Source organism: Phycodurus eques, chromosome 6 (assembly GCF_024500275.1).
Source record: "Phycodurus eques isolate BA_2022a chromosome 6, UOR_Pequ_1.1, whole genome shotgun sequence".
Taxonomy (NCBI): domain Eukaryota; kingdom Metazoa; phylum Chordata; class Actinopteri; order Syngnathiformes; family Syngnathidae; genus Phycodurus; species Phycodurus eques.
Genome location: NC_084530.1, coordinates 10,109,255 through 10,125,606, shown reverse-complemented (window position 1 = coordinate 10,125,606; position 16,352 = coordinate 10,109,255). Strand labels below are relative to the sequence as shown.

At 39.3% G+C, this 16,352-nt stretch overlaps 2 protein-coding genes across 2 annotated transcripts; one reads left to right on the top strand and one right to left on the bottom strand.

The window, feature by feature from the left end:
• Positions 1-1,413: 1,413 nt before the first annotated feature.
• On the bottom strand, positions 1,414-7,937 carry gde1 (glycerophosphodiester phosphodiesterase 1). Its single transcript, XM_061678480.1, has 6 exons — positions 7,563-7,937; positions 6,236-6,411; positions 4,771-4,876; positions 4,442-4,534; positions 3,542-3,753; positions 1,414-3,458 (listed from the first exon to the last, which is right to left on the bottom strand). Exons 1-6 carry the CDS (start codon positions 7,818-7,820, stop codon positions 3,311-3,313), a joined length of 993 nt encoding a protein of 330 aa, XP_061534464.1. The 5' UTR covers positions 7,821-7,937; the 3' UTR covers positions 1,414-3,310.
• A 1,836-nt stretch (positions 7,938-9,773) lies between these two features.
• Positions 9,774-12,954, top strand: tmem186 (transmembrane protein 186). Its single transcript, XM_061679949.1, has 2 exons — positions 9,774-9,859; positions 11,018-12,954. The coding sequence occupies exons 1-2, from the start codon at positions 9,848-9,850 to the stop codon at positions 11,681-11,683; spliced, it is 678 nt and encodes a 225-aa protein (XP_061535933.1). The 5' UTR covers positions 9,774-9,847; the 3' UTR covers positions 11,684-12,954.
• Positions 12,955-16,352: the final 3,398 nt, after the last annotated feature.

Below are 16,352 nucleotides of genomic sequence, written 5' to 3'. Positions count from 1 at the left end.
TGGTACCTACGAAGAGACACGCTTACGAAGCAGTTTAAACTGCAAGCTATCAGTTACGCGGAGGAACATGGGAATCGACCGGCCGCGAGAGAATTCAAGATCAATGAATCCATGGTTCGCAAGTGGAGGAAGCAGGAAAACGCCAAGTCAAGAAGACGAAGCTGAGTTTCCGCGGAAACAAGTCGAGGTGGCCCGAGTTGGAAGACCAACTCGAGCAATGGATTAATGAGCCAAGAACAGCCGGGAGAAGCGTCTCTACAGTCACCATTCGGCAATAACTCTGAGCTTGCCATCATTCCGGACACAGTTTGTGACCAGAATGTACGTTCAATTGAATATCCACACTTTCCCTTGAATTCTCGCCAGCATCCTCTCTCTTAAACAACCTCCTTCTTCCTTAACTCCTAATCTATCTTTTTATGGTTTAAGAAATGTGATCAAATCCAATATATTGTATATACAGCTGTTCAGGGCGTCCATATATACAATCGCTCAATGTGCGGGCGTGCGGTCCGGTCGGGTTCGACAGGCTTTAGGGTTAATGGCATTTATATTAACGCCGCCACACTTAAAAAGTCACATACATCTTTTCGCGTCTGGAAGCAGTAGAGCGTGTTCTACAGGGATACAGCAGCCAATCATAGTGCAGCGGCGCGTGTCCTGGAACCAGTAATATTGGAGCAGAGTGTGTCCTTCCAGGAAAAACTAACCCTGGATTCCTAATAATGTTGGACGTTCCCTTTCCGGGTTGTCTCAATTGTAATTTGTTTCGTCTTTTGTAAAACAGTTTCAGCATTTCCAGTTTTAAATTATATTTATTGCACTGTATGCTGTTTTAATTGTATTTTTATTGTTTACTCTTTGTTTTAAATGTTTATAAGCTGTTTTTCTTTGTTTTTAAATGCTTTTAATCATGCAAAGGACATTTGAGTTACCTTGTGTATGAAATGCGTTATATAAATAAATTTAGCTTTGCTTCTGCTTTGTAAAAGTGTTTCGGTTGTTCATGTTTTCTGAAATGTAAAAGTTTCTCGGCTTTTGTTCATTTGTTTTCTGAAATGTAAAAGTGTTTCACAATTTGTTATATTGTTTTGCACTTCCAGGCCACCGTAATATATGCAGTATAATTCAATGTGTTGTATTGGTGCTGTGAAAATTCATCAGAGGTCCGTAAATTTAAATCCATTATATAAACGTTTTATATATTTATGTTATTACTTTATTTTTTTATATATTGCTGTACAAAGTACCGGGCATGATGTTTATGTAGAAACTAAATGATCGTTTGAAAAAAAAACCAAAAAAAAACACGCCTTTATTTTGACGTTGTCACCTCATTTCCGCCTTAGAGAGGTCAGTTATATAGCTAGCCTGGACAACCCCCTCCGTGACGTCACTTCACACACCCATTGATTTGAGTTTTATTTATTTTTATTGGGAACCTACCTTTCACCTGTTAAAACATTGGACAGACATGGCACTTTTGATTACATTGAATTAAATACTGCAGCGTGTTAACTAATAAACTCCAAAGTCTTTGACAATTTACATCTGAACTATATTTTCATATAGTCAATGCTATCACACAAGGGACTATTTTACCATTTATTTACACACATGCAGTAATTTGTTTTTCACCATGGCATTTACATAGCAAATACATTTAATCTTCCCTTAAGATGGACTCTATTGGACATGGCTCATCTGTGGGTTGACGCTGAAAGCGCCGTGATCAAGTAGCGGCTCAGACAGGCTTATCCTGACTGTTATCACCACTGTCTGCTTATCTCTTACTATGTGGGTCACTCACCTGAGTCAACTGGCCAAGAGTGAGAGTCCCAGTGTGACATCAGAAGGCTTGACTGTCAGTATCGTACATCCATTTATCATCTTTCACAATCACAGTCCATAGAATAATCAACAATTAAGACTGTGTAGCTGCATGATTGATTGGAAGCAATGTCCTGAGGTGACATCCATATTAATCTGACATGTAAACAATGGAAAATGTATTCTCACAAACTCAAGTTTTTTTTCGGTGTATATCAAGAGTCAAAAAATTGTAACCGGCTTAATAAAACTGGTATGTTTCGGGTGATCTGACCAGTTGTTTCATCGCGGACATTTGGCCACGTTTATTGCTTCTGTTGGTCAAGTATTGTTGCCATCAGGAGGGTATGTGGCATGGCAGACTTTCACAGGCCTCTTACTGTGTCTTCATGACACACAATGTCACCCACGTTGGTTGGGATGACGTGATCCTATACTACTTACAAAAGGTTAGGGATATTACACTTTCGGGTGAAATTTCAGGATGAAGCTAAACTGCACATCTCTTTCACAGGTAAACTCAAGTTGACCTCTAAACCTCTGCACATCCAACTATTCAAGGTTTCAGTATTATTTTTTTGCACAACTTGCTGTTCTGTAACAAGTGTTTGATCCATGAAATGAACAATACATTTCCAGGTTCAAATGAAATTGGTATTCAAACACTCCTTTCCATGCTGTTTACATTTCAACATCGTGAGACCAAGACAACACCTACCAATTGATCAATAATAGTACCTTGCCCTTGCTTTGAGTGTCACAGAGCTCAGTGCCAGCCCAAAGCCTTTATGGTACCCCAAACAAAATTAGATTTTTGGTCGCACCACGTTTATGTGTTTAGAAAATCCTCACAGGGCTTTAAAAAAATAAAAATAAATTCCTCCTCAGAGGGCCCCAACCAGCCACTTTGTTCCCTTTTGCCTCTAGCTGGCTCTGACAGTGTCATCGTCAGCAGGTTGCAACAGACATACTAGGAGAGAGACAGAAAGGCATCAAAGTGGCCGTCCTTGGAAATGTATTGGTTGGTTCATGGATTAAACACCTGTTGTGAATTTTGCCATTCATCTACTTGTTAGAGAACAGCAAATTGTGCAAAATTCTACTCCTGGGAAACAGAGTGAAATTCCATTCAGTTTCCGCCTGTTCATTCTGAGTGAGGTGTTTATATGGAGCATTATTCTGTTTGGGCTTCTAACCTGATTGTAATTTGAATATTAAGAATTATTATTTTTTTACAAACATTAAACGAGGCTACTCAACAGTTGGACATGTGCATTCAAAAGTTGAGAGGAGGTCAAATTAAGTTCACCTGTAAAGGTTTTCGTGCATTTTAGGTGCATCCTGAAACAGCACTCAATAGCCGAATACTGTATCTCTAACTTTTTGTGAGTAGTGTACACCGTACATAAACACATGTACATACTAAAAAGTGGCACCAGAGGAGTTTAAGTTTGATTTTCTGTCAGTGCAAGTTGGAGTGTCAGTAGTGAGGGTCACAGTCCTCCACAAGGCTGTCTGTGATGTAGCTGACTTTCAGAAGTTCCTGGTAGTGTTGTTTCTCCACGCCATTGTTTACGGTCCAGGCAACCACCTCCACCCCCCTCTGGCTCCAGTACTGCACATAGTCCCTGGAAAAAAAACAAAACCACAATACCTTTACATTGGAATTATAGATATGCTGATAATTGGGTCTGTGCCAAACAAAACTTACTGCGAGACAAAGTTCTTTTGCACCAGGAAGGCAGAAATGCCACAGAGCTTCCACAGCAAGTGATGGTGGGCCCAGTCCAGCACGATATCCATTAATGTCAGCCAATGGTGTTTCCACAGTGAGGGGTAACGTGGGGAGCCATCGCCAAAACGGCTCAGGCTCCAGGGCCTGTGGGTCAGCGCGCTGACCACCTGTGGGTTCGTCTGCCTCATCTGTGCAAGGAACAGACAACGGAAGACACTAGTTTAGAGAATGTAAAATTTAAAAAAACATTATACTGTATATCACGACTATAAAGAAATAGTCGTACCCTGACTAACGAGATTAGTTTGTTCCGTGACCAAACTCGTCACTAAACTTTCTGTTCCCCATTGAAATAAATTCAAATTCCAAATCAATTCAAGCAAGTTTTTAATTAAAAAAAAATAAGTCCTGATTTGTATAAAAACTAAACAAAACAATGTGAACAAATTGTTTATAAATAAAACTGGTTTTAAGTCTAATGACTAATTTCATCCATGTGCTGGATGAAGGGGCGTGGCCTAGTGAGTTATGTTGACAGTATCCTGCAGGATAAAACATATATATTTTTTTTATAGGTCATCACCATTATCAGTTTTTGCAGGAAAATACAGTGGACCATTGAACAGAATTCAATGTAATGTTTCAAGGGAATTATTATTCACAAGTCAAACAAGAATTCCAAAACTGAACAAAAACTGGACCTGGCAAACTGCCTCACTGACACCCTCTTTTATAGGATGTACTTTTTTCTTATACAAGATGGTTGTGTAGGTCACAGGTACGTTTGCAGAAATGACTACATGCTGACAGTTTAAAAAATAAAAGAAAATCCCCAACACTTGAAGTACGCCAAGGTATTTTTAAATACCCTCTGACCTTGTAGATGACCTTGGGCTCAAAGGAGCAGACAATGCTGCTGTTGTACAGGACTGGATGCTTCTTGTACAGAGCTGAAAGCGCTGCAGCTGCCTGCCAGAGAAGGACCCCACATATTTATTACAAGTCAGTCACATATTTCTAGTGTGCGCCTTCCCAAACACTCCTGAAATCAAGAATGTAGCCATCTGCTGAACAACCACTGCCACTTTGCATTCCTTACTGATATAAAAAAGGGCTGAGTCAAAAACCAGCCTGCGAACATGCTAAAAGAGCAGCAAACGTGACAGACACAGCAGACACATTACAGTCATTATTTTGGACCGCACCTCGTCCGGATGTCCTTTCACATCAAAGTATATGGTGAGCTGCAGTTTGATGCATTCCTCCACTGCCTGCTCCAGTGTTGGGATCTTTTCACCGGCAAACTTGTCCCTGATAATGGAGGACACTGGTGTTAAAGAAACAGTATTGGATTATGGTGGCTGCCATTGTATAGTTCCGAGGCTCAAATATCGCAAAGGGTACTTTACATTTAACACACTGAGGTAAATACCCATCCACAGCGGTTATTGTTTATTTGTGCACAATGGGATCAAGTTAGATATAGTCACACATTAGACATAACATTAGGTGTGTTAAAAACAGTGCAATATGTTCAATTGCTGCAAATTTGGGTGCATACAAAGATGTTAAGTGTGCCGGCTGCTCCACCTCAATCATAGAATGCAGCATTTGTTTGTTCTTTTGTTGCTGCCGGCTTGTTTGTCTACTACGCGCTTTGACAGACACACCTTTTTATTACAGTCATGGAAAACCAACTACTCTCTTTTCACACTTTCCACAGTTTCAACTTTCAACCCTTAAAACGCTTCTCTAACATGAGCTTGGTTATGGCCCTACACATTTACACATAAATGCTAAATGTCATACATTTTAATGCTGAAATGGAAGGAAAAAAAATATATCTCATTGTGTTAGTGTGGGCAGCAAGGACACCTAGTGGTGAGCACATCTGGCTCACACTCGAGAGGTTCGGGGTTATTATTATTATTAATCAGTTTATTTGAAAGGGGACAATGCAATTTCATAAAACACATGAAATACACATGGTTAAAAAAGCCAGAATTAGCCAGAAGGCTAGTTTTCATCTGTAGTCCCCTGGCCATGATGTAAAAAAGCAGTAAAATACATCTACAAGACAATATAATATAAAACAGGATACATAAAGACTTACTATTAAGAGAGAATAAAACCACAAATCATTTGATCATAACAAAAAAAAAACAAAAAAAAAAACAACATCATAACATACTTGTCTTTTAGTGTTGGCAGCTATAGGTGTTAACTAACCACATTTTCAGTTTTTTTGTGAGGTTCGAATCTCAGCTTCCACCTTCCTGTGTGGAGTTTGCATGTTCTTCTTGTGTTTTCTCCAGGTACAACAACTTCCCCCCACATCACAGAAACACACATGAGGTTAATTGGAGTGAGTTTGAATGTTTTTTTGGTTTTGTTTTGTCTATATGTGCTCTGCAGTTGACTGGCGTCCAGCCCAAAATGTACCCAGCCTCTCCCCCATAGTCAGCCGGGATAGGCTCCAGCTCATACATGACCCTAAAGAGGCCAAGAACTATAGAAATGGTGTATATGCTGTATGTATGTCTGTCTTTACAAATGTGTTCTATTGCTTTCATTCCTAATATCCTAAAACTGTCTAAAGCTAAGGCAGATACTGTTGCAGGAAATGAGTAGAAAAAGAAGCACGTTGGTGTATTCATGTCTCTATTTTACCTGAGTCGATGTTTAGCAGCTGCATCTAGTTTACCCAAGTCAGCATATCTTATTTGACTGAGGGGGCCTGATCCATTTGTGGTCCGATCCACGCTCTCATCGTGCATCAGGATTGGGACTCCATCTGCAGAGAACTCCAGGTCTAGTTCCACTCCGGAGGCCCCGTTCTTGCTGGCCTGAATGACAGGATTAATCAAAAATGGTAATGCTGCTTGCACAATTGACAGACCTCACCGTGATGAAGACATCTGATGTCACACAACAATTGTGCTGCCTATAGTCAATGTAAAACAATCAAAAGATTATACAAATTATATTTCTTTGTATACCTTTTACAATGGCTGTTCAAGTCAGGATTTATCCACAATTTTTAGGGCCCTGCTCACTATAAATGGGGAACAAATCCTCCTGCCAATATTCCAGGTACAGATTTAAACCATTAAAAAAAATAAGTGGGAGACGCCACACATAAGGGGGAAAAAAAATCTGCAAGTGTGATACTGCTCTTATAGTGTGCGGGAAATGCTCAAATTTATACCAATAATCAGTACGTGCACCTAGCTTTAGGAGGAACATTAAACCCCCATATATCGCGGGGAATACGCTCCAGACCTAATAACAGATCTAATTCTATAAATATGTCACAAAAATATCCAGGACCCTGGTTGTTTGAACATGCTGTTATGGTCAAATTATTTTCAAATTATTTTCCAGGGATACCATCATTTTTATCCAGGCCTTTTTCATGAGTTTTTTTTATTTTTATTTCTGTTGAACCATAATTCAAAAGCAATGTCTGATTTTCATTTGTTAATTTTCATCATTTTTAAAATTGTGTTACTTTTGTCAGTTTGAAGTTATTTCTGTGACAACTGTGGGTATTTCTTTAATTACCAGAGGGGAGCCACCGATTTTCTTTCCCATGCGTTGTAGGTCATTAGTTTTATTTTGAACCTGTCGCGTATGTGTGTCTGTGTCCTTGTGGACAAGAAGCTGGCGGGTTTGATTTATTTTTCTATTTTAATTCATGTCAAGTGCTTTTTGTTGCATTTTTTTTTGGGGGGGGGGGGTGATGAGCGCTTACAAATAAAGTTTGATTAATTGATATTTTAAAAACTATTGATTTGTGTTGTAAATGCCCAAAGCAAATTGGTAACTTTTGGTTGTTAAAGGGTAAAACAACAACGTGTGAGTTGGGCTGCAGCTGCCTCAAATCAAACGACATCCTACATGTCAGGACATCAACATTAAAAGAGGGAACGTTAGTGCCGGCGACGTGTGTTTTCAAGGAGACGTCTTCCCCGTGCGACCCGAATCGTTCCCTTACCAGCCGGATGGCCGCTATCGTGTTTTCCGGTGCGTCGTGTCCGCCTCCCCGGTGGGCGACCACGGACACCTCCCCGGATCCGGCCGGGTCGAGCACTTGTCGGGCTCGACTGGCCGGCAGCTGCGGGAAGCGGAACATGGCCAGGAAGAGGTAGAGACAGCCGGTGAAGACGCCGGACCACACCGGGCTGCGAGTGGCCAGCAAAACCACCACGAACACGACCGAGTAAAGCGAGACATCGTCGCCCAGCTGCAGCATGTCGTCCCCCTCCCAGTTCCGCTCCGGTGGATGTAGAGAAAGCAGCCGAGGTCCCGTTCGAAGTCGTCGCGGAAACGCCGTGCCGTCCAAGGCGAGGACCGCAGTCTCTGTTTTGCGTCACATCCGGAAGTCGCAAACTGACGTCAGATCATTGAAATGGGAGGTGAAAAACTGACGTCAGTTCCAAACGATTTTAATTAGTTTCGTGAGCAAGCGCGTAACTCAATTTGCTCTCCAAAAAAATGTCCCAATTGAAATCACTCCCCTCCCCCACAAAAAGAAAAACAATGCACATTTTTGTTGTGTTTTTTAAATAAAGAAAAAGAGCAATGTATAGTGTCAGACAGAATCAGAATCATCTTTATTGGCCAAGTATGTTAAAAGACATCACAGGGAATTTGTCTCCTGTATTTGGAGCCGCTCGAGTACTACAAAAAACAAGCCACTATAACAAAAGTCATTGTCATCAAAGACCCTGTAAAGTGATTTCACAGATTTGTTTCTAAATACATTGCAGTTTAACCTCGATTTAACAGACTCCCATTTAACGGATATCGGAAGTAACTGACCGTTTGGACAGTACAAGTGCCCAAAAATAGCTTCTAGTTGTCACTTACAACGGCGTTGACAAAGTCTTAGTTCCAGAATTGGCCGTTGTTGTTTTAGTGGCGCAAAATAGGCGGAGACTAGTTGAATTTGGTAGACTTGTTAACAATACTCGTCTCTGTGATGTGTCAAATGTATAAAACATTTTTATTTGCACTTGAGAGGGACTTTATGTCATCACGCAATTTAAGATGAACAGTTACTTTAGAGAGGTGCCGTGGATGTTAGCGAGCACACCGACACTAATGGGGCTACAGCGGAATCAAAATAGAGGAAAAGATTATTGATCTGCCTTGGAAACTTACAGTGGAAGGACAATGAAGAGCCTTAGAAAGGCTGTCTGCGAGAAAGGTAGCGTCTGCAAAGTTTCAAAAGCCTTGAATTAAGGAATCACAGCAAATGCACAGCTCGAGCAAGACACTTCTTCTGAACCGGGCATTGTGAAAGCGGGGTCTTAAACAGCTACCGGAGTATTGAGGAGCGACTGTGTGCATCAGTATGCGCATATTGTTTGTTACCGTTGTTTAGCCAGATAGAGAGTTAAGAACACGTTCTTATTTTCAGCGTTGATCTGTATCAGAAGGTTGTATCAGTAGCATGTGCGAGACAGAGTTTCTGGCCATATGTTAAGTGATTTTTTTTCTTTTTTTTTTTTTGCAGTTCAACCGATACATATTTCGCAGTAGTCTAGACAATGCAGTGACATCCCGCTTTTACCAGAGGTAATGGAATAGAAAAAAAAGGTTACCATTAGACAATTTAACAGTACAGAGTGTAATGAAGTCTGCAGTCATTTGACAATGAGCAAAAGTAAAGGGCAAAATTTATACTGTTCTTTACATCGTTGTCTATCTGTGAAGAAACACTCTCCCTTCAAGGCTCTCCTTTTGTTACATGTTACTTGGGCCTCAGGGTTTTAATTCCTCTCTAAAAACTCATTTTCCCGCTCATTAACATAGAAGTGCTGTTGTCAATTTATGTACGGTACATTTGAACGGAACACCGCATATGCTACCGAAGGGCTGCAGAAATCACACGGAAGTCCAAGACAACAGGAATGAAATACAAAAGGTTACCTAACACGTTACTGGAAAACATGTAATATGTATGTAATATATATGCAAAACAATGTGATGAATGACAAGAATTTCCATTTAATGACAACTGTACTGAAATAATATACAGAAAAGGGTTGTGGAGGTCAACTAAGAAATCTAAAAAACCGTGTGGACTGTTATGTTACACACTAGATGGCGGTAGTGAGCTTTTGTATTGCTTCGCGAGCTGCTTCCAAGTCCAATGAAGTAAAATGAAGAAACACTTCCGGGTATTTTCTCAAGTTAGTTTTCAACGATTACGTCACAGCAACGAACACTTCATATTCCTAAACAGCATTTATTATTCCCTTGCTTTCGGTCCTGATGTCTGGCTTGGTGAGAATCTTGCTTACTTGCAAAATAATTTAAGATTTATTTATTATTATTAATAAATAAATAATAATAATAATAATAATAATAATATTATTTTTGTCAGCGCAAGTCTGAAATGATGTAGTATAGCGTTTAGTGTCTCTCTGTCAAGGGCGCTATGGTGTGTTTTTGACTGGACAGGAAGATTTTGTTTGGTTATCTGCGACTTTACTGTTTTTATTTATGCTACTGTATGTTTTATGTTTAGTGAACAGTTTGTTTGCATCGAATTGTACAGCTTGTTGTACATGATGTCATTTTGCGGTGTTTTACTGTCTGTAGCCCGGTCGGCATTGCACATAAGAATCCGTTCTCCATTGAGTTACCTTGCTAAATGAAGGTTACATAAATAAATTAAAGTCAAGTCACCCGCTTGCCACTGCGAGTTACATGCCTCTAAACTCACTCTTTTATTACTTTTCAAGAAATGAATTTACAATGTTAACTTTGCAAGGATAATGCTCGGTTGTCAAGTAGGTATTAGTACATCTACAGTATGTGTATTACGTGAACTCTAGTTATAGTGTGAGAAATGACGTGATTTACGATTACAAGAGGATGACATACTTCCATAATATTATGATGTCATTATTATTGTAGATTACGTTGGGATTGTATTGCACTACTTGATTATGGTTACTAATTTAAAAAACAATAAAATTACTAATTTTAATTACAACTATGACTAATTGTTATGGTGGCACGGTGTGGTTACTAATTATTTAATTAATAATTTTAATTACAATTATTACTTAATGTAATGGCGGCACGGTGGTCGACTGGTTAGCACATCTGCCTCACAGTTTTAAGGACCCCGGCTCAAATCCTCGCCTGTGTGGTGTTTGCATGTTCACCCCGTTGCCTGCCTGGGTACTCCGGTTTCCTCCCACATCCCCAAAACATGCGTGGTAGGTTGATTGAAGACTCTAATTGTGTGAATGTGAGTGCGAATGGTTGTTTGTTTATATGTGCTCTGTGATTGGCTGGCGACCAGTTCAGGGTGTACCCCGCCTCTCGCCCAAAATCAGCTGGGATAGGCTCCAGCACACCCGCGTCCCTAGTGAGGATAAGCGGTACAGAAAATGGATGGACTAATTGTTATTTTTATGTTTCCCCCACCAGATCTGTTCAGCATTACCAAGCAGGTTAAGGTCTCAGCTGCTGTCTTGCATGAGAGGAACATGCCAGATCACAGCTCCTTTATCTTTTGGGGTGAGGCCTTCTCCATCCAAGCTCTTAACCCTCCATCATGGCTGTCGTGTATCCCTTACTCCCCAAATCACAGCCTCCGTCAGGTACTCTGACTTGTCCACACAGAAATATGACATGATTTATAAATTCCCCCACATTAAGCTCTTCAGAGCCGTGTCCAGGCTAAAATTACTCCAAACTGGGATCACTGTGATTATCCTCCCACCTGTGTACATTCTATACCTAATGGGAGATGCCCCCCTCTTTCTCGTCAACTACTCGACAGGAACAGCTCTATTTGCAGGAGTCATGTTGTACACTGCTAGCCACTTTCTCAGGAGGGTTGTGGGAATGATGTACCTGGATTCGTCCCACAGCACGCTCAAAGTGTCCCACCTGACTTTCTGGGGTAGGCGGCATGACATCTTCATGCCTGTGTCAGATGTTATGACTGTTGGGGACACTGGGGACTCTTCACATGAGACCATACTAAAACTGAAGCGATATAGCACTCCTGAGACTTTGTATTTCTCCACACGTTTTGGACAGGTGGTGGACAAACAATGTTTTGAGAAGGTCTTTGGAAGTTTAAGTTGACATTAGTTATGTGTCATATAGATGATAGATGCTAACCCTCTAATTCTTACATTTCAAGAGAGAATTTTGTGGAATTCTGGTCAGGTGGTCAATTTCAAATAGCTTCACATGATATAGCTTCACATGATATACCGACCTCCTCATTTATGACTCACATTTACTTTTTCTATGTGAAAGATGCCTGTTATGCAAATCAGCATTTTTATTTTACAGTATTTTGATGCCTTTAATGTGTCTTTCTACACCACCACTTATGAAGATTCTTGTTCATTCACAGTGATAACTGAGTTGTGTGTGCTAATTAGATAATTTTTAGCTAATAAATGTTTTTAGTATATAGGAGACAAATTCATTTCGTGGGACACACACCTGTATACCAGCTGTAAGCCTTTATAACTACTCACCTGATCAGTCACAAAATGAAGTCTATGTGCACAATATAATGATAGCCTATACAAGAGCTGTGTTAAGTATTCTGCCTTTGAAAATAAGTTCCCTTTTGATTGACATTGTCTGAGAGATATTATTTTAACCCTATTAGTTCAGTGGTCAGTCTTGTGGTGTGTGTGTGTGTGTGTGTGTGTGTGTGTGTGTAGTTAGTAGTAGTTTGGAGCTGTAGTGCTTCATAATGAGACAGGTCTAATATTTTGGTTTCCTCAATCAGAGTAAAAATATTAGGAACAGGTTTCGGTATGATTATAGTACAGTTAAAGTACAATAAATTTGATACTGCTCTTGTATTGGCTACCATAACACAAGGGAGTCCTTCGTTCAATCGTAATTCCTACAGTGACGACATAACCCAATTTTGTATATAAGTCAGAATGTGCTATACAACATGAACATTGAACAATGAAATAAAAACAGTAGCCCACGGTGTAACTGAGCATGCCTTCTTGCCACGCGTGAAGACAGTGACATGCGGCGTGGCCGGTCAGTGTAAATCTGTATATTTATTTAAGCTTTGGATACAATCGTACTAAAGATGAGTGTTATGAGTACTTTTAGACGTCCCCAATGCAATATTGTGTTTATTACTGCTACATATTAAATACAAAGCATTGACATCATAATTCTCTGGAGGACTTAAGGATTTATGTACCATATAGAGTCATAAATACTGGAAACAAACACCTCTGACTTTCAACATGTCACACAATAGATCTGTGGAGTTTTATTTTCAACTTGTTAACAGTTGGATTTTCCACAACATCCACTAGTCAAGTAAGTAAGGCCAGCCAGACAGAGTGATGTGGCCGAAAGCGACTGTTTAAAAAAATGACTTGTTCTGATAGAGAATACCTGAAACTAATACACTTTATTAACTTTGCAAAGAGGTCGGCCAATTTGACATTGAGACAAGACGGTAATACCAAGAGGGTATTTCAAACACTGATTTGTATATCCTTTTACATTTAAATGGTTCATACCAATACACATAATGCAGGAAGACACAAACAATTGGTCAGACAGAAAACAGCATGATAGAATTCAGTGGTGGTGTGTTATCAAGGGGGAAAGGCATCCATTTGGTTTCCCACCTCCACCTATTCTTGATCAGATGAACTAGAGTTGCTTTTGATTAATTTAATTTGTGCCATCATTCACTATTGTAGTTATAGAAACACATCAAAACAAAGTAATAACAATAATAATTTCATCTCAATATTTAAAGATATTGTGCAGCCATATAAACATAATAAATAATATAAGAATAAAATGCATAAATAATACAAAATATTAAAAAATGCAGCAACCTAGAGTCATGCAATACGTACCAAAATGCATAATTAAACATTTTATTATCCTTAAAACATATGATCCAGCATAAAAATCAATAGAGCAATAGTGCAGGAGGTGTAAGGCATTGGTGGAGCTTATTAAAAGCTCCAGTAAAAAGACACTGTATGTTTTTAGTTTACTTTTGAAAATCGAGTTGGCTTCCATGATCTCTAACGGTAAAGTGTTCCAGAAAATAGGGGCATAGGTAACAAAGGCTACATCCCCAATATAATAATAGCCCACTGTGGGAGGAAACCGGAGTGCCCGTAGAAAACCGACGCAGGCACATGGAGAACATGCAAACTCCACACGGGTGGGGCCGGGATTTGAACCCCGGTCCCCAGAACTGTGAGGCAGATGTGCTAACCAGTAGGAAATTTATTTTATTGTGCAATTTTGAACTGAATAAAATTGGTCTCAAATACACAATGTTTTCATTGCACTGTACAGTTACATATATACATTATACATAAGATGATCCACTAGATGCCACTAGAAGCCATGTTATTTATTTTACACCGGCTGGAAGGTCATGAAGGGGAATGGGCAGTAACCCATAGAATTCATTGAGATGGATTTGCTAATCACTTACCTGAAATTAAGGTTGCACTTGTGTTTACTCTCTAGCCCCAAATTTCACAGTATAACTATCACTAGTGTCGTTCTAGTACACTATATTTATATATACAAATACACTAACAAAAAACGAACAATCTATACAAACCCCAATTCCAATGAAATTTCACATTGTATAAAACCTAACTAAAAACAAAATACAGTGATTTGAAAATACATTTCAACCGATATTAAATAGAATACACTGCAAATGCAATTTATTGAATGGCGGCTTCTCTGGGCCCAGGCTCATCTGAGATCAACAGACGCTAAGTGGAAAAGTGTGCTGTGGTCTGACTAGTCCTGTTTTTGGATATCATGTACATTGTGTCATCCGGGCCAAAGAGGAAAAGAGTCCACCGGATTGTTATCAGCGCAAAGTTCACAAGCCAGCACCTGCGATGTATGGGGTAACTGTTAGTGCCCATGGCATGAGTAACTTGCACATCTGTGAAGGCACCATCAATGCTGAAAAGTACATAAAGGTTTTGCAGCCCCCCCCCGAAGCCTTATTGAGTAACGTTGTTAAAAGGAAAAGTTATGTAACACAGTGGTAAACATGCCCGTCGCAGCTTTTTTGGAATGTGTTGCAGGCATCAAATTCACAATAAGTGAAAATTCACCTGTCCTGTTCTGACTGAACGCTCGTTCGCTGACTTGAGATGCGCCCCCACGTCATGTGACGTGACTTGCCAAGTGTCAAACATAGTTACTTTAGTTTATTTTGTAATTGTATTTGTTATTTTCAAGACAGAAACGCAAAGGGGGCGCCGGTGGGCAAATTATTTTATGATTTTATTTAAATATATTTTATATTTACAGTAGCTGTGTTGTTTGTTATTAAACCAACATCAAAGGTTTCCTGTGGTACTTGAAGACGCTACAATATAAATAATAAGTTGCTGTTTGCCCCTTTGTTTTATTACAAAACAATACAATCAATCAACCTTTATTAAGCAGACTCATATAGTCCGTTAGAAAACACATAAGAGTACAGTACAGATAAGACATAAAAGGAAAGTAGATCAGGAAAAGCTTCATATTCAATGACCATAATTAGCTTTTGCCCGATTCCCTTATGAGAAATAACAAGAATCTTAAGAAATTTCACCTGCACTGTCCAGTATGCAAGTATTTATTTTACAGTCACACTGGATGAATATTTTGGCTTAAAAATAAGTGAATCAATTTCCAGCCATTACATCTTTTCGGATCGTATAGTTCTAAATGAACCAATATCGGCAACCAAGAATTGTGATACGGATCGAATTGTTGCTCAAACGAATCATTACACCCATTTTATATATATATATATATATATATATATATATATATAGATATAGATATAGATATACACATATGTGTGTGTGTGTGTGAATGTGTGTCTCTGTGTGTGTATACTGTGTGTGTGTGCGTGTAGATATATATACATACATATCCATGCACACACACGATAGAAATAAAAATAAATTATATCAATTCAAAAGGAGTACATGAAAGGCTGCATCTACCTTAGGCTACATCATATTAATTAATGTTGCACAGAATTTATTCATGTGCAATATACTCTATTTATAAATGTTTCCAAACAATTTTCTCGGCATGATGCCTCAATTCCAAAACAATCAAGTACAATAGAGTACCATGTATCATTACAGAGGAACAGACCTCTTGTAGCCTGCTATTTACAGTACTGTTAATTATAAATCCACTGAAACATCCTGCACGGACAAGGAATCAACATTCAGTTATTGTTTAGCTGCAATTCCACTTGAAAGATGTTGGCCAGCATCAGTTTACCAATGGGTAAATGCTCCCAGAGCACTTGAAAACAAGAACAAAGCAAGATCCTGGACTCCAGTTGTTTTTTTTCCTTTCTTGCCAATATTCTGCATATTGAAGTTCTCTTTCTTTAAGGGCCCTGGAGAGCTGTGTTTCAATGTAGGAAAGCCCCACAGTTCCTTGCAGTCTTGTTCCTAAACACTGCGACTACAGACCCACCTCTGTTTGTTTGCTCATTGTTAATAACTGAGACGAGCTTCCTCCGATCAACAATATTGCATTGAACTCGACTCCATGCTGCACAGGTGATTTAGCTTTTATATTCAACCCCATTTCCTTTGTTTATGTACAGCACTGCTGCTTTTCTTTGACTCATTAGTCATTAACAATATATAGGAAGGGACATTAATAACTAGTGTGTATGACGGCGGTTTGTGTTATCCCAAGAAAAACGTCCCGAAATTCCATCGTGTTTAGTTCACCACTCATA

Coding starts and splice junctions, on each gene's coding strand:
- gde1 (XM_061678480.1), bottom strand. CDS start 7,820: ATGCTGCAGCTGGGCGACGATGTCTCGCTTTACTCGGTCGTGTTCGTG. Junction 4,535..4,770: donor TGAAAGGACATCCGGACGAG/GTGCGGTCCAAA, acceptor CTTCTCTGGCAG/GCAGCTGCAGCGCTTTCAGC. Junction 3,459..3,541: donor CAAAAGAACTTTGTCTCGCA/GTAAGTTTTGTT, acceptor TTTTTTTTCCAG/GGACTATGTGCAGTACTGGA.